This window comes from Carassius auratus, chromosome 12 (assembly GCF_003368295.1).
Source record: "Carassius auratus strain Wakin chromosome 12, ASM336829v1, whole genome shotgun sequence".
Taxonomy (NCBI): Eukaryota; Metazoa; Chordata; class Actinopteri; order Cypriniformes; family Cyprinidae; genus Carassius; species Carassius auratus.
The window spans coordinates 6,513,704-6,536,078 of record NC_039254.1 but is presented as its reverse complement, the minus strand read 5'-3'; the positions used below and the strand labels follow the sequence as shown (position 1 = coordinate 6,536,078).

The 22,375-nt window shown below is 36.1% G+C and overlaps 1 protein-coding gene across 1 annotated transcript in view; it reads right to left on the bottom strand.

The window, feature by feature from the left end:
* LOC113112165 (calcium/calmodulin-dependent protein kinase type II subunit gamma-like) overlaps positions 1-22,375 on the bottom strand; it is a 44,022-nt gene that overhangs the window by 16,939 nt on the left and 4,708 nt on the right. Inside the window, exons 2-11 of the mRNA XM_026277614.1 lie at positions 20,106-20,225; positions 15,979-16,033; positions 14,368-14,433; positions 11,966-12,038; positions 7,573-7,675; positions 6,632-6,715; positions 5,082-5,176; positions 1,691-1,813; positions 569-652; positions 408-450 (exon numbers count right to left, since the gene is read on the bottom strand). Of these exons, the coding sequence (XP_026133399.1) occupies positions 408-450; positions 569-652; positions 1,691-1,813; positions 5,082-5,176; positions 6,632-6,715; positions 7,573-7,675; positions 11,966-12,038; positions 14,368-14,433; positions 15,979-16,033; positions 20,106-20,225 (846 nt within the window). The remainder of the gene's footprint in view (positions 1-407; positions 451-568; positions 653-1,690; positions 1,814-5,081; positions 5,177-6,631; positions 6,716-7,572; positions 7,676-11,965; positions 12,039-14,367; positions 14,434-15,978; positions 16,034-20,105; positions 20,226-22,375) is intronic.

Here is a 22,375-nt window from a genome sequence, read left to right as displayed (position 1 = left end):
TATTCAAACCCTCTTACTGAACAAATGACCTTGGTTTATTATAAGGAATCAAGGTCTAGAAAAAAACCCCCGACAAACTAAAGCTTTCAAACCTGCTGTATCACCTGCACAAACCATAAACATCTTCTGTTCAGAAAGTAAACTGATATTAAACTGTAAAGATAGTTACAGATATTCCTTTACTGCCAAAACAGCACAAAGAAATCGAGATTTGAAGCAGAAAAATCCAGAAATTTATACTCCTGTAATCCAGAGCTCTAGATCCCAAGTGAAATCTCTTTCCATTTAATTACTAAGCCAGCCATTCGAGATCTTTTTAAATAGTGAAAACTGTAGCAAGAGGTTGGCAAAGTTCATCCATGACTTTGCATTTTCCTACCTGATCCCAGGAGAATGAGGGAACTCACCTGAGAAGTTTCTAGAAACCAGCATAGTAGTGAGAATGGCTCCCTGAACAAAGACAGAGTAAAATAGAGGGTTTAGTCCATGGCAACAGGACTTTCAGCACTAATTACCCAAGGGAAGGAGACTGGAGTTAGTCTAAGGACCCTTCAAACCCTTGCTGTACCTTGAGTTTCCTGCGAGCGTTGAACTTGCGCAAGCACTCCACGGTCTCTTGGCGATGCATCATGGATGCCACTGTGGACCGTTGCTGAAATGAGCAAATGCAAGAGAGAGAAAAATATTGCACATCAGCATTATTTAATATTTGATCCAATTAAAGGGGTCTTTCATTATTTATCCATCCTCAACTGGTCCTGTATAAATTTCTTTCTTGTATGGAACACTAAATAACACTTAATAATGTACTTGTACACCATTAAATGAATTGTGAGTTTGCCGTTTTTAAGAAGGATGCAATAATATCATAAAAGTAGTCTACACAAGTTAGTCCAATTTTCTGATGTCATACAATAGTCTTATGCAAGCTAAAATAGGTATTTAAGTTATTCATTCATAATCTATCCATTGATTCATGAACAAATCATTCAACCAGTGCATTCAAAATATTTTTTTTTTTAATGAATAAATCATACTTCACTAATTCTTTAAAATTCAGACAACAGAACACAAGATGTATGGACCATATTTATGGTGTATTATTATGGCTGCACAATAATAGTTAAACTGATAATTATGATTACTTTGATCAAATATTCTAATCGTGACAATTGTTTTCATTTTAGAAATTTTTTGTTTTACATTTCACCCCGAGTGGGGGATTTCAACTCTTGTAATCTGGCAACCCCTGGAGTCTAGTTATCAATGCAAGTTACTGGAAATGTCAAATGAAAAAATAAAAATGTTTTTAGGATAAATAACTATTTGGCACATCTTGCAGATGATGATGCTTAATTAACCAAGAAAAGCAGAAATAATAATGCATAAAATGTGATCAATCGTGCAGCCCCAGTGCTTCTGCACTATTTTTGAAGCTTGAAATCTCCGGTCCCGATTCACTGCAGTTGTAAAATAAGGAGCATCCGGCACTTTACTCAGAAGTCTAAGTAAATAACAACAATTTTCATACTGAATGCACTATTCCTTATTTAGAACCGATTCTGAGGGCACAAATTATGTGAAAGCTTCATTTTATATTAAACTCTAAGAGCGCTCAGATTCCCCCAGTAGATTTTTCTTGCTTGGAGCTTGTGGAAAATGTAGAGATAACTCGGCAGAGATAACTTACGCAGACCCATGGGTGCTTGAGGGCCTGCTCTGCGGTGATCCTCTTAGCTGGGTTGATGGTCAGCATTTGGTTGATGAGGTTCTTGGCCTCAGGGGTGACCGTGTCCCACTCCGGAGAAGGAAACTGTGAGGGCAAGAATCATGAGCGAGCGTTAGATATGCAATCTAAATGCAGGAGCAAGCCTAGAGAGCTTTTCACACCACACATACAGAGCGGTCAGCACCGGGGCCTAATGAAATTAAACACATCACAAGGCAGCGTACAGGATCCAATGAGTCACGGCAGTCAGTCCTCCTATTGTCGGCCTATTCGGCACGGCTGGTGCTTGAAATATGTTGCTTGCACATTTCACACCTCATAGCTTCATTGTAGCCCATAACTAGAGAAAATTGCAGTTGTAATTAGCCAATAAAAAGCTGTGTCTGTATCCGTGTTGAATGTGTGTCACACCTCCTCATTGTACCAGATCTTTATGTGGCCGTTACAAATTCTCTGTCTGTTCCAAGAAAACCTTGGGCAGGTTCCAGGAAGAATAATTTGTTTTGCGCATCAAGCTGTGTTGCATCAGCTAAAACGAGCGTGTGGATTGTACTTAGAAACACCGCATGTGCTCGTAAGTCCTTACACACACTGATTCAGCAGCGCTTTTGGCTCAGGGCACTGTTAATACATGCCATGGGTGGAGCATTTGCACCGCTGTGGGATGCTTCAGCAAGAAAGGCCACTCAGGATTGCGGATGGCACATCCAAACGTGAACATGACCAGAAGGCGCAGTGACAGACGCTGGTAACGGATGATGAAGCACAACTCTACACCTCATCGATTGCTGTCACATGACGGAAGGTTACTAGGGTACAAAACAAAGAAGCGAGTTCACCGCGAGGTTTCCCAAGTTGATTCTTAAAGTATATATTGTGCGTCAATAGCAATGTGCCAGCCTGTCGAGATTTGGAATAAGATTTATGCTTTGGTAGAAATATTAACACTGCTGTTAATAAAAAAAAAAATTAGGAAAAAAAGTCAACAAGAAGGATTCATCCAATTAAAAATTAGTAATTAAGTAATTAATACTTAGTAATTAGTACACACAATATCCACACAGACTTTTATTTTGGAAGTGCTTAATTGCAATTAATCAATTTTACCTCCCTAAGGGACGGTTAAAACATTTTTTATGTTACCAAAGACTTCTATTTCAAATAAATGTTGTTCTTCTGAACTTTGTATTCATCAAAGAAATTTGAAAAGATGTTAGTGTTTTTTTTTTGTTTTGTTTTTTTTACCAAATAATAAGCAGAACAACTGTTTATAACACATTTGAAATTGACAACTCTAATATTATGACTGCAAAAAAAATTCAGCTTTGCCATACCAAGAATAAATTATATTTTAAATGTATTAAAATGGAAGGCAGCTATTTTAAATTTTAATAATATTACTTACTGTTTTCGATTAGCCAAAAACTACAACTACAGAAAAAATAAAATCGTACTGAGCCCAAACATTTGAATGGTAGTGTATTTAATGTTTTTGAATAATAATGCTGCTTATTATTCATGATTCATCATATTTCATTTTTCTTTAATTTCCAAATACTAAGAGAAAATAATAAAATGAGATGAAAAACCCCATGATTCATCACTATTATTCCCCATTACATTTAATATACGATCTAAACCAGGGATCTTAAACAGTTCCTGGTTCAGTTAACCATTTCTTTCCTAAATTAAACCATATTAAGTATAATAAACATACACTGTCCAACTTTATGATTCTGAGCATGAATATTAATCCTTTTAATGCCTTTGCATCATAAGAAAGTATGAAAATACATTAATATGGACCTATAAACGTTTTGAGTGGTCCCCGTTACGACACTCCTTCCACAGAAGGGTCCTTGACCTGTGAACCATTTTGTGGTTGAATTTTCAGCAAAAACAACTACATTGTGATAAAGGATTGATCATATTCTCCATCTGAAGTGAACTGAGCTGGCCTACCCAACCCTGTGACCACCAAATCCATCTAACAGTGTAACATGCATGCACTCACAGTTACATCATCTCGTCCCTTTTATCGGTCCATTAATTTGAATGGAATGAGTGTCTCTCCGGGGCAGTCACTCATTCCATGTCCTGCCACATACATCGGGTGTGATACTGTGATGCAAGAGATGGACAATTCCTAAATACGCACCCACGTACGCAAGCAAACAAGCACTTACACTCCGGGACAAGAGGAAGTTGTTTCTAAGCAAAGCTCATCTCTCTGCAATGCGTCAGGGAGGGCCTGACATAATCAATAACAGTACCAGTAGCTATAAATCGCACCCAATCAGAAATTAAACAGGCAGTTGGATCACAGTGTGTGTTGAAGAGACCTTGCGACATCTGTTGTAATCAAATCCTGCAGGAAAAATTGAGCAATAAGTTGGAATTTTAACTGAAAAAATAAATAAATAATTATATTTTACGAAATCATATCAAATTTACAATAGCCAAAAATACATTGTATGGGTAAAAATAATAAATTTTTCTTTTATGCCAAAAATCATCAGGATATTAAGTAAAGCTCATGTTCCATTAAGATATTTTGTAAATTTCCTACCAAAAATATATTAAAACTTAAGTTTTGATAAGTACCGTATTTTTCCGACTATAAGTCGCACCCGAGTATAAGTCGCATCAGTCCAAAAATACATCATGATGAGGAAAAAAACATGTATAAAGTCGCACTGGACTATAAGTCGCATTCATTTAGAACCAAGAACATGGTTCATTTCTCTCGGTTCATGTCAAATTAATTTTGATAAATAAGTCGCACCTGACTATAGTCCGATATAGTCCGAAAGTCGCAGGACCAGCCAAACTATGAAAAAAAGTGTGACTTATAGTCCGGAAAATACGGTAATATCCATTGCTAAGAACTTCATTTGGACAACTTTAAAGGTGATTTACCCAGTATTTAGATATTTTGCACCCTCAGTTCCAATCGGCCTCAGCCAAATATTTTCCTATCCTAACATTATGGATCAAGAGAAACTTCATTATTTAGCTTTCAGATGATGTACAAATCTAAAATTGGAAAAACTGACACTTATGACTGGTTTTGTGTTCCATGGTATCATTTACGAAATGGCTTGATGAAATCACATGGACTGGACTAATTAGAAACACCGAAAATTATGATTTAAAAGTAAAACTTCGCTTCAGAAATCTATGCAAATGTGACCAGAGGAAATGTAGGGAGCAAATCATTTTTCCACTCCTAGTGAATTCCTCAGCTGAAAGACTTGATGCATTCAAAGACCAATCAGATGAAGGTGGTTTTAGAGTAGTTGGACAGAACTCGTTAGAGAGAGTAGCTCCATCAGAGGACAGCTGTACTTACATCATAAGCTCCAGCCTTGATCTGCTGGTATAACTTGTGTTGATCTTCATCCCAAAATGGAGGATAGCCCACTAATAGAATGTACAAGATTACACCTGTGAAGGAAAGAAAGAGAAAAGTATTCTGATTGGCTGACAAAAAGAATATACTTGACTGATAGAAAGTGTTTATTATTTGTTATTTTTTTCCACATGTACAAAGTTCCATGTTGATAGCATTACAGTAAAATATCACTGAATTGTATGTAGGTATGTGACGGGATTACATTTTCATGTTGCGATTAATTTTGAATGCTTTTATCTCGGTATACGGTATTATCACGATATTGAGATTTAGTTGCAAAAATGTTGTAAAAGTATAACCGGTTTAATAACATTTTTCTTAAAACAAAAAGAACTGAAGATTTAAATACAATGAAACAATACACAAAAATAAAGTAAAACATTTCGCACAGATTAGAGTGCAAAATAATTATACAGACAAATAGGTTACACTTTATAATGCAATCTCAAGTTGATGTCATCTCGGGTTCATTAAATAACTTTTGATTTTCACAGCATGTTATTAAATATTCTAATGTTTGGAAGAATTTTTCATTGCCAGTTTAACTAATGAATTAACCAATGGAGCCTTAATGTAAAGTGGGACCCACCAAAGAATCAAAACCTTTTCAATTAGTATCAATTAGACAAGGGCATGTTGTTGTCCAGAATAAAATGTACAAAAAGTCTGAAAATAAATAGCCTATTAAGTGTCTGTGAAGAACACTGTAGCGAATACAAAAGTGCAGCCGCTTTGTTTCAGGGGTTTCTGGGGAAAGTCTGCATTTCTGCTGTTGAGCGCCATCTGCTGTCAGAGAGTAAATATTCGCTTTCATTCAGTGGCTCTCCTTCACGCGTTCCGCCGTGCGCTTCTCCTGTGCTTTACATCATTTTTTGCAGGAGCATTGACGGAGTGTTGTGCATTGTGACCAGGTGATGGGAAAATTATTTTTATAATCTGAATAATTTATAAATAATTATTCATGGTATTTTGAAGTACCCACCATATCGTGTATATTCATTATCGTGATTTCTCCCATTACTGAATACCAACACTAGTCTAGTTGTGTGTGTGTGTAATTAAAATAAATTATGATTCATAAAGAAGCATATATTTAGGTCCAAATATTAATTTGTTTTGTAATAATGTTTTACATAAAACCCCAACCCTGTTAACTAGTACCATACCTAATCATCTTCTTGTTCATGTCAAACTTGCAGCCTTAACCTGACTGACGTCCTTGTTTCAAGCGATAGTTAAGTGCTTCACTCAATATTTGCTTCAAAAAGCATGTTCAAAAAGCAAAAAGACTGTGTTGACAAACAGGTCTACTGTACATTTAAACCCTATTATCTGCCCAGTTCAGCAGTAAAGACAGGCTTGGTGCCGAAACTCTACTCAGCACTGCACTGCCAACTTGAGCAGTATGAATACTGCAACCTGTTAATACAGCAAGCAGAATGAATATGCAAGAGGTCTAATGATTAAAGACCCTGTTGAAAACTCACCACAGGCCCAGATGTCCACAGGTTTGCCGTAGGGATCCTTCCTCAACACCTCTGGAGACAGGTAGCCAGGTGTGCCAGCAAAACCTGTAACAAAAACAGGTTGAAGTGACCATTCTGTACTCTGAGAATAAGATTAAGTGGATTCAAACCGCAGGCGCCTGTAGGCAAAGTAGCTCAGCCAATTAATATTCACTGCAATGCTAATAATTCCAAGCAGGTGGATAGTATGATAAATGGATTTTTCCAGAGGCCAGAACCATTTAGAGCCAAAATGGTGACGTGCCAAGATGGCTGCCTCCCTCAAAAACTGGCAAGGGCTGGAAACATGGAAACAAAAAAAGCTGTGGTAACATACTGTAGCTTGTATACAACAATTATTCCTACCCTCAAGGCTTTGTTCTTCACAAAACTCAGCATACTTCTGTCAAAACAAAATTACCTATTTAAAACTAAAGAAAGCTGTACGGATACTTGATTAGCACTAAAGCAACAGTTATCTCATGGCAGCAGAAATAAGCAGCCGCCAGTAGGGGGCCACAAGGCCCGAGAAAACCCTGCCTGACGGCTTTATCCAGTAGAGACAGCTCAACTGTCTTTCACACACGGACAGGAATGACTGTTAAAGCTAAACATGAAATGGGCTAAGATTGGTATTTGGCAGAGCCTGAAAATAAGCCTTTACGACCATCCCAATGCATTTCAGACCAGAGGTAATGGAGTGGGAAATGCAGCAACATCCTTTTAAGATAAACTTAAAGCACATTACAAGAGGGAATCAGTACAGTTGTGAGGGGGAAAATCCTGTCAAATCTAAAGCAACAGTAATAAAAATGCAAAAAATGTGTGGAAAGTTGAAAAAGTATTCGCAAATGGTCAAAACCACCCACAACATCCTAGCATAATGGGGACAAGCACCACATTTAAAACTTGTTGTTCTTTACCAAACCAGGCCTGCTGATCTCCCTGCACCTCGATGGCCAGCCCAAAATCAGCCAGTTTCACTGCCGCTCCTTTCATCTTACTGGCCAACAGCAAGTTCTCGGGCTGAGGAGGAAAACAGAGGAAGCCTTTAACAATCACAAACATTTCAAATGGACTGAAAACAGAGGTTAAAAGATCCTTTAGAATGACATTGCCCAGCGTGTGGTGCAAAGCTGGATATTTTACTGGCGGTGAATGTTAACTCCAATGAAACGTTTACATTGACAGCAATTTGTAGCATCAAAGCAACTAAACACCACTTTTTAAGCTATTAACAAATAAAATCTAGCAATATCCCCAAAAAAGTTGATAAATTTAGGTTTATGCAGTGTGTAGCTACATGGTATGGCGACTACCAATTTACTTGTCTAATAAAGGTTTTCATTATCATAAAAAAAACAAATACTAATTTGTGTTCATTAAAAAAAGTTGTTAATATCCTCTTAGAGGGGATATTAAGTGAAACGCTTTTTTATAATCGTTTAAATGTTTATTTATGTATACATTGATGTACATATAAAACAAGTTTTTTTTGTTTTTTGTTTTTTGAGCAACTGGGATGGTGCCCCCCTGGGAGTTGGTGCCCTACTGCGTACTCTATGTGGGAGCGGCGCTACTGGACATACACATAAATACCTATGTCTATGGTACTGGATATGTCGGCTGTTGCAAGTATATTAATTCCGTGGCGCCAGAACTGCAGCTGATAGAATGTGCGCTGCAGCATAATAAGATATTTCTTCAAAAGCAGATCATGGAGACATTTTTATCATCCACAATGAAAAATATTAATGTCGCACACGGAAGAAAACACAGACCGAGGGCAGACCGAAGGGCAAGGGCACTTTAGCGTCAGACTACAAAGTGGCAGGGGTTTCCCATGGTTTGTGTTGGATAGGTATTGGATCATATATTTTTCTCCTCTCCGATCTCGCATTCGCCTGTATCTGCACGATACCGATATCGTGGATCGGATCGGGACATCCCTAGAAATAATACACACAAATGTTCATAGAACACTGGCGTTGGTACAGTTTATGTTTTTGAAAGAAGTCTCTTATGCTTACCAAGACTGCATTTATTTGATCAGTAAAACAGTAATACTGTGATATTGTTTAAATATTATTACAGTTAAAAATGTAAAGAATTTTCAGCATCATCACTCAGTGTCACATGATCCTTCAGAAATCACTGAAATATGCTGCTTTGGTGCTCAAGAAATGTAATTAATTTAAAAACAGTTGTGCTGCTTCATTTTGTAGAAACCATGATACATTCTAATTTTATTTTCATTTTTCTTCTTTTTTTTTATTTATTTATTTGGAATATGACCGAGACATTAAGACAGAAGAAGTAACACCTACAAAATCAACAATACAGACACTTTGCAACACTGTCAGTGTGAACCCTCTTTTTAAAAAGCAGATGAACATGTGATTTCTCTAAACTGGCCAGACATGCTCAGTAGGATATGACAGATTTTGAGAGTCAAAGATCGCTCCAGAGGTAATTGAGTTCATACATGGCTTAAAGGTTAAGCACAACTGAATTGTGTTTGCTTTACTACCACATTTACGCTGAGCAAATATTAGGGTGGATTTCCTGCGGTTTTGTCAGTGCTCCAAATTTTAAATCAAACACAAACATGCATTAATATCCAAGAGCTTCAAGTACAAAACCAAGATATAGAGAAACAGAAAGATATATTAGGCACAATGGAGGACTTTCACACTAAAATATGGGCTGGAAAAGTCGATTTCCCCTCCTTTCTCGAATACACAACTCAATAAGCTTGATTTATTAGCTGTCGCACATATATCTTCTCAATGCACAGAGTTCATTTTTCATCATTCTACATTCAAGCACAGAATTAAAATGCAATCCTATATGAGGATGCTGGGAAATTTCTGCCCATAGGTGTTCATCTCTCACTCTCCCTCGTTAAATGCACAGACTACAAATGAGGAATGGTGAGACTGGCCGTGACCCCTCCCACATCCCTCCGTCTCTCAGGCTATACCAGCAACAGTTGTCGTATCACGTTCCTTGCTATGGCAACCAGCCCGGGCACATCTCTGCTGCTCAGCATTGGGCTCACATACACATGGGGGAGGGCAGTGGATGTGACTAACGCACAATAAGAGGACATGATAAAACTGTGTCTCTGCATTATCAAAGACATGCCACAGTCAAGACAACAACTACATTCATTTCATACATTCACATGCACTAAGACACAATGAAAGTGTTTGATGTTTATGCATGTACTTAATTCATATGGTAATATAATGAATTACTGAGGTCCCTGTTATTTTTTCTGGTGAAACACATAAATAAGAGGTATAAATGAAGATGATGGCCAAAAAAATAAAAGTCATGGATGTATATTTACGGAGTAATCCACAATTTTTTAGAGGGGGGTCAAAATGACAACTTTCACCTGAGATAAGGAGTAAAATTACAGGGATTACAGAAGCTTCTGCAGTCTTAATTGCATTATATGCCAACGGTGACCATTCAAAAACGGGAAAAAGCACATCATGTGTTTATATGCCTATAACTCAAAGTATTTGAGATTTTTTAATATCCATTTACATTTTGTGGTTCTTTAAGTTATCTTTTGGCATCTTTATTTTTAAGGCCCTACACTGTTCATTTCCAGAGACAGAGGGTTTTCAGTATGGCTCCTTTAGTAAACCGTTCACATTTTCAGTGATCAAAAACCAAATTTGAGTCACTTTGCATTCTGCTGATATAGATATATATATATTTTTATAGAAAAGTAAAAATAATGTTGAAAAATTTTTATTTTTGACACCCTACATGTTCAGAAATAAAAGTATAGTTGCGGTCACCAAGGCGGTACTTTTTCATAAGCTACACTTTTGTACCAATTAGGTTTAAATATGTACCTTTTAAGTGCTACTATGAACCTATCAAAAGTGACCCTTTAGGTACAATCAATGCATCTTTTGAAAAGGTACTGCCCCAATGACAGCTTTTGTACCTTTATTTCTGTGAGTGTATACAAAAAAAATGATTACTTAATAAATATAGATCCATGACATTTAATATTTTTCCTTTCTTGAAAAAAAAAGAAATTGAGCTGGGGAAGTATCTCAAATTGGGTTGATTTGACATGTAGTGACCCAAAAGCCTTTGTAGCAAGTATGAAATTAAACGGAAATGAAATTGAGAAGTATGTACTACAGTGGCGTAACTGCTTTGAAAAGTGATGGGGACACAGACTTGTTTTGCTAGTTTTTTTTTATTTAATAACCTAATTTACTAGGGAACTGGGTTTAGAGTTGGAAAAACGTAATTTTTGCTTTTCAAAAAAACCATTGTTGTACCGTACCAGGGATGGTGCCACAGAATTTTGACCGCAGGTGCTGAGGGGGTGCTAGATCATTGACAGGGGTGCTGCTGGGTAATTCTTCCCACCGGTCGCTCTTTTGTGACTAACTTTCTCAGTTGGTCGCATGAGCAAGGTTTTTTTTTTGCTACAACATGCTGTTAATCAATGGATTTTGATTAACTTTTATCATAGTTTATAGTTGTATGGAAACAAAAGTGGTTAACATTCACCCCATTCTTTTTCATCAGTAGTATTATTTATGATTACAATTTTGTGAATGGGAGTTCCACTTTTGCTATATTATAAGCTTTATCTATGCCAGTGACTGTGCTTCCATGCTGTTGTTGTTTTTTTCCCCACAGGAATACCAATGTTCACCTTCTCTGGTTCTCTGGTTTAAAGACACGTCCAAGTGGAGATGGCGAAAGCACTAGTTTATTAATAAATAATGAAAGTGTCTTCTTTTCCCCCCAACATGTTCATAATCACTTTGCCAGTGCTTTGAGGCAATTGCTTTATGCGGAAGTGCAGAATGCCTAAAAGTGCTTAAAGTATGGTTAATATATTATTATATAAATCAATCTAATATAACTTGCTAGAAAAAAATTTTATTGACTAGAAAAAATCTTAAGTTGAGACCTGGCCTACTTAGCACAAGTAAGCGATCCATTTTTTAAATAAAATGCTATAGGCCTAATGATATTACGAAAAGTGCGACAGCTGCAAATCACGCCGTTATTGCACTGCACGAGTTATGCATGCGTAAGGAGTCAAATGGGATAGCAGTCATCACCCTAATTAGATTATGAAGAATGATTTGTTGATCTTATTTTTCCTTTAAAACATACCCGCAAGACATTTTTCAATGATGTGGTAGGGACAATATCGACCCTGGCAAAAAGTGGTGGGGACATGTCCCACCCATCCCACCCACAAATTACACCCATGATGGCAGGCCGGCTGCCATGTGTGTAGTCGTTGTGACAGGCTCTCACCTTCAGGTCTCTGTGCACGATGTCATGCTGGTGAATATGATTGACACTCTCCAGGATCTGATTGATGCACTGGCTGAAAAACAGAATAATAAATCAATCAGTGGCAGAGAAAGATCGTAAGGATAAATGAGATCAGGCTAAATATTGATTTTAACCATTTATTTGTACTGTACACAAAAGTCAGTTTCCTTATATTAACCCTCTTTATACTTAATTTTGCCATTTCTGAAAGGTGCTGTTTTCCACAAGTTATATGGAGTAATTTAATAGTTTGTGTGTGTGTTCTTCTGAGAACCTGACAGCCCCTTGTTTATGCTCTCTTCATATGTAAAAAAAAAATAAAAAAATTACCCCTCTCCTTTATGCCAGGGAAAAAAAGCCATATATTTTTGGGTGAACAACACCTCTGAAAATACACTATATTTAATTCTGCAGTATTCTGCAGTAGATACCAGATATAATACAGTGCATAATAAAACAGCCATTAAGTAAAAATGCCAAATGAGAAAATCATATTAAAGTATATTACCGAAAATCAGTTATACAGTCTTATATTATGCAGTAATTTTATAAAGTCTGTAATTCTAATTCTTTAATTAAAATAAAGGAATGATTAAAATGAATTGATTACTGTAAAGTTAATCAACAGCATCGGCTGGACAATTCAATTAAGCAATTAAATTAAACACCATGACTGGATAATTGACGCTACATTCTAAATGTACCACTGCTACTTTATCAGACAGACAGGGGTCAAGTCTAATGTGACTGAGGCACATAAGGTGAGCTGAGCAGGGGATTGTGGGATAGATGGGGTGGGCGTTACTCTCACCCTCAGACAGGTAGACACAGATGCACACGCATCAGCTCATCCCTCTTAAAGCTGTAATCCTATAACAGAATGTTATAAAGGCCTAACCAGGACAGATGAACCAGAATGAGTGTGTGTGTGTGTGTGTGTGTGTCTGTGAATGAGTGTTGCTGGGGTGTCATGCTACTTTATAGATAATGTGAAATTATGCATGACTGACTTTAGATCCTTATTGGATTTATTCTGAGGAAATGGCACAGATGACAGTTGGGACATGAATGCGTACATCAGTTGAATCCTGAATCAACAAACAGAACTAAAAAATATTGCTACAAGTGTGACTAAATCATAATAATTGCTGTTAATAATGTTCATTGTCTGGCTGACTGCGTCTTGTATTCATTTTTCTGAAAAATCCTGTCATACGCGCACAAACTGACAGTCACCACTTATAAGCTACTACTAAATATTCTGTAAAGTTGCTTTGTAATGATCTGTATTGTAAAAAGCACAATACAAAAACTTGAATTGAATTGGATCGGATTCTCGACAATTTAATTTATAAAATAACAATTTAATTTAGAATAATTTTTAAACAAATTATATATTATATTGCATTATATTAATTTGGCATTTGCTATGTATTTAAATTGCTATATAAAAATGAATGTTTTAAAACAGACAAAATATAAAGATATATTATTATATTATATTATATTATTATTATAATGAGAATTATATCAATTCCAGTGACAAGCAACTTGTCATTTTACAATGCCTTGTTAGGACATGCCACAAGGAACAAGTGAGTGAAAATGAAGTATATGAGATAAGAAAGTAGACTGACAAAGACTGTAGTGTATATTACAAAAAAACACAGAAGCTATTTGCCCAAATTTGGTTACATTTCAAGCCCAGCATTCCATTTCCAGGACAGCACAAATCCCACTGGACACAAAAGACCTGTCTCTCTCTCTCTCATAAATGTACATACACACACAAATAAGACAGCTGATCTCTTTATAAAACACCTCTCTTCCCACTCACTCTCTTTTTATCGGTCTTTATTGATGTGATATCAAAGCTCTAAACTGGCATCATGCAACTCTTGTAAACCAAATTTACCACAAACTCCCGTATGAGCGCATTAAAACACAGCTAACTGCTGAAGGGTGTTTGTGTTGGATGCCTGGGGCTTTAACTTAGAATCAGAGTCCCTGAGAGACTTACACACTCGCTGCTGGTTCCCAAAGATGCTGTGTGTGACTTCTGTGTAACCAGATTTTCCACATTGAGAAAGCGGTTTAGGAAGAATCTTCATGTTTGCTGTTTAGTGACTGTGCTGTTAGTGCTGCAGAAGTGATGCACTCGAGAGGAGGGGCCAACGGAGGCCAAATGGATGCGCTTTTGTGTGGCACCTGTTGATTGCCAACTCCACCATCATTAAAGGCTTTCAGTTTTTCTCACAAAAGGGATCGTCCTCTCCCTGTGCTTTTGAATCAGATGTAAGTGTGTGTGCATGTGTAAGTGTGACCTGCTCACTGCAGGCTGCAGCACAGTAACCACAGCAACAGTAAATTGGAGAGCCCACCTTGCATCAGCTTCACTGTAATACTCTCTGGCGACGATGTCCTCAAACAACTCCCCCCCAGTCACACTGCGGAAAGAGAGGGGGGGGGGGCAGTGAAACAAGGGATGAGAGAGTGGGGAGAGTGCTGGGGTTTGGGCTAATTTGGCCAGAAGCAAGAGGTAGAGCCGACATTTTACAATTACATAAACATGATTGCAAATATATGTGATGCTGCAGTAAAACAGTGTGGCCTGATTATACTATATATATATATATATATATATATACTGTGTATATAATCAGATGCAGGGTTGCAGTTTTAATCTAACTACAGCAACCATAGTTTGAAACTAAATTCAAGTGGCAATACAAGACAGTGGTGGCTCTTACAAAGTTACCAGATATTTACTGTAGTAACCTGTGGCATTTTAGCCAAAAACTGGCTTAATAAAGGAAATAAAGAAAATCATGTCAACGACTATATTAAGAAATAAATATAAATTACTAAAAAATTACAGCAATAATATTTGCAATAATTGTACAACAAATATGAATAATAATAATTAAAAATAATAAAACATACTTTAAATTAATTTATAATATTACAATTTGATTTAGATTTTACATTAAAGGTAAGAAATTAAATGTTAGATAATAAAAAAATATTTCACTAATATTATATATATATGTTTTAAGCAGCACAACTGTTTCTAAAACTGATAATAAAAAAGTTTAATGGACATCAAATCAGCATATAAGAATGAATTCTGAAGGATCATTTGACACCGAGGACAGAAGTAATAACTGCTAAAATGTTTCCTTTGCATTACAGGTATAAGTATAATTTTCTAATTTATTAAAACAGCAAACAGTTCTTTTAAACAGTAATGATATTGCACAATATGTTGTGAGGGTGGAGTGCAGTTTGCACTGAGGTGTGCATGAGACACACAACAGGAACATTAGTAGCTCAGCCTTTGTTCCACATAAATTGAGTTCCACAATGACGCCTGGAAAAATCAAAGTGCACTGGACTGGTTAAAACCAGGACACAATCAAAGAAACAACAATCTTGACAGCACTATATCGCATTTATAGGGCCACCCAGAAATGTCTACCCATCAGATTTGCTGGCAGATCCCATCAAATTGAAGGATATATTTTTTGACAACCGGGAATGTGCGTACAAGGTGTTTTTGTCAAACAAATTTCAGCATGCATTTATCTGCCTGCAGGAATGCGGCTTTTGACATGATTTACCAGAAACAAAATATCTTGAGTTTGATAACTTCCCCATCCTGATGCAAAAAGCCAGTCATTGATCTGAATACAGAAACTAGCTCCATTTCAAACAATGTTATTTTAATTTTATATACTATTATAGTATTTATTAATAATTTTAATTAGCTGTAATTTTCTTCAGCATTTTTATATTGAAATGTGTGTGTATATATATATAATATATATATATATATATATATATATATATATATATATATATATATATATATAGCTTTAATTCATTATTATTAATGTTTAATCATTTTAGTACTTCTATGATTCTGACATTTTCTTATTTCTTTATTTATTACGTGTATGTGTGTGTGTGTGTGTTTGTTTCGTCATACTCACAGGTCAAAGACCAGGTAATGGAAACCTTCTTCTGAGATACTGTCATGGAGCCGAACTGGGGTTGAAAGGACACAACAGGAGAATCAGCATTAAACATCAACATAGAGATAATGCATTATGAAAGTAAATGTTTTTAATGAGAGCGAAATCTTGAGCATTCTTTGCTCTATCACACAGCATTCACAACAACATCTGATGAGAACATGCGGCATACGGCCAATTACACACTATTATAGTGGCGCTTACAATTACGAAGAACGTTTATGGGCTTAACCATAATGAGCACATTGCCAAATGGAATAACAAAAAGAGGATCCATCAAAAAGAGAGAGAGAGAGGATGGATGACAAGCTCACTTATGTACACAAGCAGTGTGTCACGTAGACAGTGACACACACCGAGTGGATTGGGTTGAGGGTTGGATGAAGAAAAAGAGAGTGAAAGAAATAAGGAGAGAGAGAGTTGAGTAAACACTGCCCAGAATAGCATGAGCCTTATGAGAGCGCAGAGAGAAAGAGCAACATAGCAACTAGTTGAAGGAGGGAGAGAAAGAGACAGAGGGTAAATAACAAAGGGATTGAAGCAAATCTGATGCTGGAAAGTACACATATTAGATAAATTACATCTACATTATTAGATTAATGCAGCAAGTCAATAGTCCTCAGAATGACTGTTTGACAAGCAAGGCCCGAGCATGTTGACACTGGGACTGCAAACACGAGCTGCCATCACGCCAGTAATTACAGAAGCTCGGGTTTAATAAAGTCCTAAACATTCAGAGTGTACTCTGTAAAGTGAGGTATATTGATATTTAGCAAGAAACAATGAATGACCAGAATGGAAGCCATTTAATATTATTGGCCATATGACCTGGCTCAAGGTCATTTTAAGCGATTTTTCTGTTAAAATACTACACCGGTCCACTGCAGGTTTCTCAGAAAGTGGTAACACTGTAGTGCTTTCAAAACACTGCTCTGTTTGTCTGAGCATCACAACCAGCAACATGGGTTTGACCAATGGCATTAGTTTGAGGCGGGACTATCAGTTTTTTTCATCCAAAGGAAAAGAGGGATCGGTTTAAAATGATTGCCTTTACTTTTACAATATTAAACAAGTGTTCAGGAAACCTGTTTGAAAATAGTCATTATTTTTGTTTGTGTAGAAACGGCTAATTTCACCTCTAATTTTTTATCTCCAATTTATATAATAATAATAATAATAAATAATAATAATTATTATTATTATTATTATTATTATTATTATTATTATTATTATTATTATTATTATTATTATTATTATTATATTAATAGCATTGATAATAAACAATTATGGTATTTCTCAACATTATCATTACATATGTAACTTTCTTAATATACTTTGAGTTCAATAACAGTTACTATTGTTGTTAGTGTTCAATTACTGGTGCCTAACACACACACACACACACACACACACACACATATATATATATATATATATATATATATACACACACACACACACATACATATACATATATATATATATATATATATATATATATATATATATATATATATATATATATATATATATATATATATATATATATATATATATATATATATATATACATATATATATATATACATATACATACACACACACACACACACACACACACACATGAGTGAAAGAGAGACACATTAGTGTCAACTACGCCGGTAGCAATGAGCACTCAGTCCTCTCTCCTCTTTAACCTTTCAGACAGAGTCTCTCTCTCTCGCTCTCTCTCTCTTCCTTCGCTGGCTCTATTGTTCAGCACTTATGTGCAGCCCAAGCAGAAAACATGACAAGCTGTCCACTTGAGGAGAGACGACAGAAGAGAAAGTGAAGGAGAGAGACAGTGATACAAGTGATGGAGCAGGAGAAAGGGAAGGCATCGCCTGAAGGGGAACAGAGATGAGAATAAGAAAACACATCCGATGGAAAGATGGTGAGATAGTGGGAAAAAGAGAGGAAGGAGTGAGACACAGAGAATGGAGGAAGACTCTGGATAGAGTGTGAAGTTGAGGTCAAGGGTGGGATACGACTCAAAGTGGTGTGGAAGATGCCAGACAGCAGAATTACAGATGAGTAAACAACAGCAGAGGTTGAGAGTTATAGAATATTCAATCAACACAATAAAAAGTTCCAATACTACTCTTTTGAACTTTCTATTCATCAAAGAATCCTGAAAGCATTTGGTCCTGTTTTCCACAAAAGTATTATGCAGCACAACTATTTTTCAACAAGAAGAAGAAACTGGAGTAATATATATAAAAATACAAAAGTTGTTTTCAATTATACTTTCTGACAATAAATCAAATAAACGCAGTGTTGATGAACGTAGGAGATTCTTTCAAAAACATTAAAAGATCTTTAAGGTTTATTTTAAGATTATTGCCTATAAATTGATAGCATGAGACATACAATATCAATTTTCAAGAGTTCGAGTAAGTGTTGTTTAATATTTATCTTCAGCAAATCTGCACACAACTAATGCTGCCAAATATTGTCTGAAATAATTTAACACTATTTCAACACTTAAAAAAAAAAATACTGCAAAATAAACAATAAATGGTAATAAATTGTGAAATGTGCATTTTTTAATGTAATCAGCATGCAAAAGCAATAATCTCAAAATCTAAATTAGGGCTTACGTTCCAGAAACTCCCTGTCTCAAGTCTTCTATCCTAAATGAGAGTCTTACTGAAATCACCATGGTTACCAAACAGACCAGACTAGTGTTGGATGTTTCTGTAATACAGCCCCAGGGGTGTAAATATAACACGGTATTCTGAGTAATTATCACAGTAACATAACAGAATATACCACAATGGAGTCCTTTTTTGAAAATGTCAAAGAAAAATGGCTTATATTTTACTACCCATGATCCAAGTAAATATTCCAGTGAGACCCTTCCATTTAATCCTTCTCTCTTATCATTTGATACTTGATGAACACAAACCGAAAGATAAGATTACTAATAATTACTGAACATCTAATACACCCTGATCTCCTCCTTCATCTTTTTGTGGTTTTCCTGCACTCTCTCGCTGGAGATAATGACGGTATTCGGGCTGAACTGCTGCCCACCAGCATCTCCCACCTCAGCACAGTTATTTATAGAGCTCCACTCCTCTTCTATTCCTCTCCATCTCTCTCTGCTGCTCTCTCCATCCCTCTACCTTCACCTCTTTCTTTGTCGCCATCGCCCCCATCTCGATGGCTCGGCTCAGTTTTTTTGTTTTTTTTCTCAGTTGTTCTGCCCACTTAGATCTTCTCCTCATTCTATCGATCAATCTCTCCCACTTTCTGTCTCCACACCTCCTCCTGATTCCCTCTTAGCTTTCTTATTCATTCTTCTATTGCCGCCTACTAAATTCTACTCTCTATTAGCTCATTTTTCCCCTCACAGTCCTCATTTTGTTCTGTAAGACAAAGAGCTTTAAGCGAGGCTGTTCTGCAGGACATGGTATGTTTTGCTGCAAAAATACTTCAACCTAATTCAGTCCCAGTCATCACTGGCACCAGCTTACACACACACACACACACACATTCTCACAAAGCTGCAGATGCTCACTGCGACAAACTCACATGTACACTGCCATTTGAAAGTTTGGACTAAATTTAAAGTCTCCAACGCTGCATTTACTTCACTAAAAATGCAGTACAAACAGTAATATTGTGAAAGATTATTACAATTTCAAGTAGCTGTTTTCTATTTTTAGGAGTCATCGCATACTTTACTGTTGATCAGTTCAATTCATCGTTGACAAATAAAAGAATTCATTTCTTTCAACCTTACCCCAGACTTTTGAATCATACTGTATATGTTGCTAAATGATATAAGGAGTTTGTATGATGATATGAAAATGAATAAAGGTTTGTAAACAAACACTGTCTAAATATAAAAAAATAAAAATAGCCTCAAACTAGACAAAGGCTCATGATATTGAAGCTCAAAGATAAAATACAGCTTTTAAATTGTTCAAATTTTTTAGAACTCATAAATGATCCCATACTTTAAATATTGTCATTTATAGTTTTAAATGGCTTAATTGTTACACTTAAATAAAAAGAATCATAAAGAAGATGAAACTCACCAATATTGGGGTGTTTGAGTAGACGACAGATTCGGGCCTCACGTTCCAGTTTCTGATGATCTGTAGGGGAAAAGGAGAAAACAGGTTCGATATTTAAGGTGGCTGATGGCTTGTTCTCAGCTATAAAATAAAAAGGACACCTCAGCTGAGGTGCGAGCAGCTCTGTCCTCTCCTCCGAGAAGAGAGAACATGTTTCTATAGGTGTCATAAATGTGAACCACAATGCTGGGGAGTTAAGAGGGAATAAACAATTCAGAGAGATGATATACCTGTAAATAAAATAAAAGTTTGCTGGGCAATGATGACATTTTTTTTTTTAATCGCAATCAAATCAATCATTTTCTGCCATTAAATCACAATTAATTGCATTGTTATGCACAAAACTAATAATGTATTCAAAAGATGTGTATTGTGCACTTTTTTCATTTAAAAGTACTGCTATTTGAACAAAAGTTGAATAACATTTTGCTTTGCAAAGCTGTCATCATGTGGTATCCGAAACTTCCTATTTCCCCTATTTATGAAGTCGTGATTACGAGCTCGTTGCATTCTTTTCTGTTAAAAATAACAGTGGACAGTGGTTTGTGAACACTGATGCTTAGCCTAAATAATTTGATCGGGAGCATCCCCTCCTGTGACCCATGATTTGTCTGTGTGTATATTCAGAGTCAGTGAGCAACAGACTTCATAATAATAAATAAAAAACCTGCATAAATGCGAGATAAAATAATTAATGGTGTTAATCAATTAATGCATAATAATGCAACACTAAAATAAAGTAACACTAAAATAAAGTAAAAATGCAATCTACATGCAGAAGCGTAATCCTAATATCAATATAGGATTGTATCGGCAAATTCCTAAAAAGACTGCAGAAATATATCCCAAGTTATTCACGGTTTGGTGACTATGGTCGCGTCATGGTAAGATCCTGTAAATCATGTGTGGGGGGTGAGGTTCAAGCTAATCTAGGGCTTATTACTGAAACATGTAATACGGTTTGTGTGAGCTTGAAGGATGAATGTTTGTGTAAAAAAAAAAAAAAATAGCCCAGAGGCCTCATTTCTTCACACTTGCAACACACACACACCACAAGCGCAGGAGTCTAAATAGCAGCTCAGTGTCTTGACTGGGGTTTATTCATCTTCTCAACTTGTAAATATTACCCACTATGCACTGCTGGAGGCCAGTGAAACTGGATGTGATTCATATTTTAGAATAAAATAATAGGCTTTAATGTAAATCAAACAATTTTTTGACAGATTATACTCAGGACAGGCAATGCCAGCTTTACTAGATCCTTGCAGATCAAATATTAAACCTGCTTTAAACATAACTGCATTAAAATAATATTCATTTTTAATCAGTAATTGTATCAGGGGTTTCCAGCTTTGCAAGATCTAAAACATCCTTAAAACTTGATCAAATTACTTTTACATTTACAAATTACCTATTGGCAAACAGCTTTTGCTTGTTTCTTGAATAAAATGTATCAAACTTTTAATAAATACAAGTACCAAAAATGCAGTTGATTCAAGACATTTTGCCTTTGTTTTAATGTAGAAATGTGCTAAAGCTGCTTTCAAACAATATGTATTGTGAAAAGTGTTACACAAAATTTGAATTTATTATTAGTGTACACTAATCTGCTTTAAACTGATCTTGACAACAAGATAAACATACCTTTACCAAGTTGGAAAATGTAATCAGTTAAATATCAAGTATATATCAGGGCTGTCTCAAAGGTCTCAGACAAGTCATTTCCTTAAGTTAACTTGCATCGGCTGAAACTATTGTGTCATCTTGGTTTGCATCACCGACCTCGTAAATGAAACATCATCACATCCAAACCTGCCACTTCTGAACTTTGTCCCTAGAATCTGTGTCATTACTTGAGCAATCAGAAGTGGACTGACAACTGCCAATATGAAGAGAAGAGTGAGACGAATATTACCACATCTCTACTTGCATGTTGTGCAATCGGCATGGACCGTGTAATACTGACAGCTTTCATCCGCCCAGATCTCCACAAACACATCAGCTTGAGTCAGCCTACAAATATTAATACGGTCTAATCTGACGTGCTTAAGCAAGAGTCTAGCTAACCTACTAAATGCCTCTGGTCCAAAAGCTAGTGGGTTGCCTACGTAGGTATCATTTTAAGGTGTGCTCTTGACATCAAGACTGCTCCAAAATGTCGGCAGTATAAAACCACCTTTCTGTCAAACTCTAAAAGCTAATCACATGTATCATTCACAGAATATCATGCA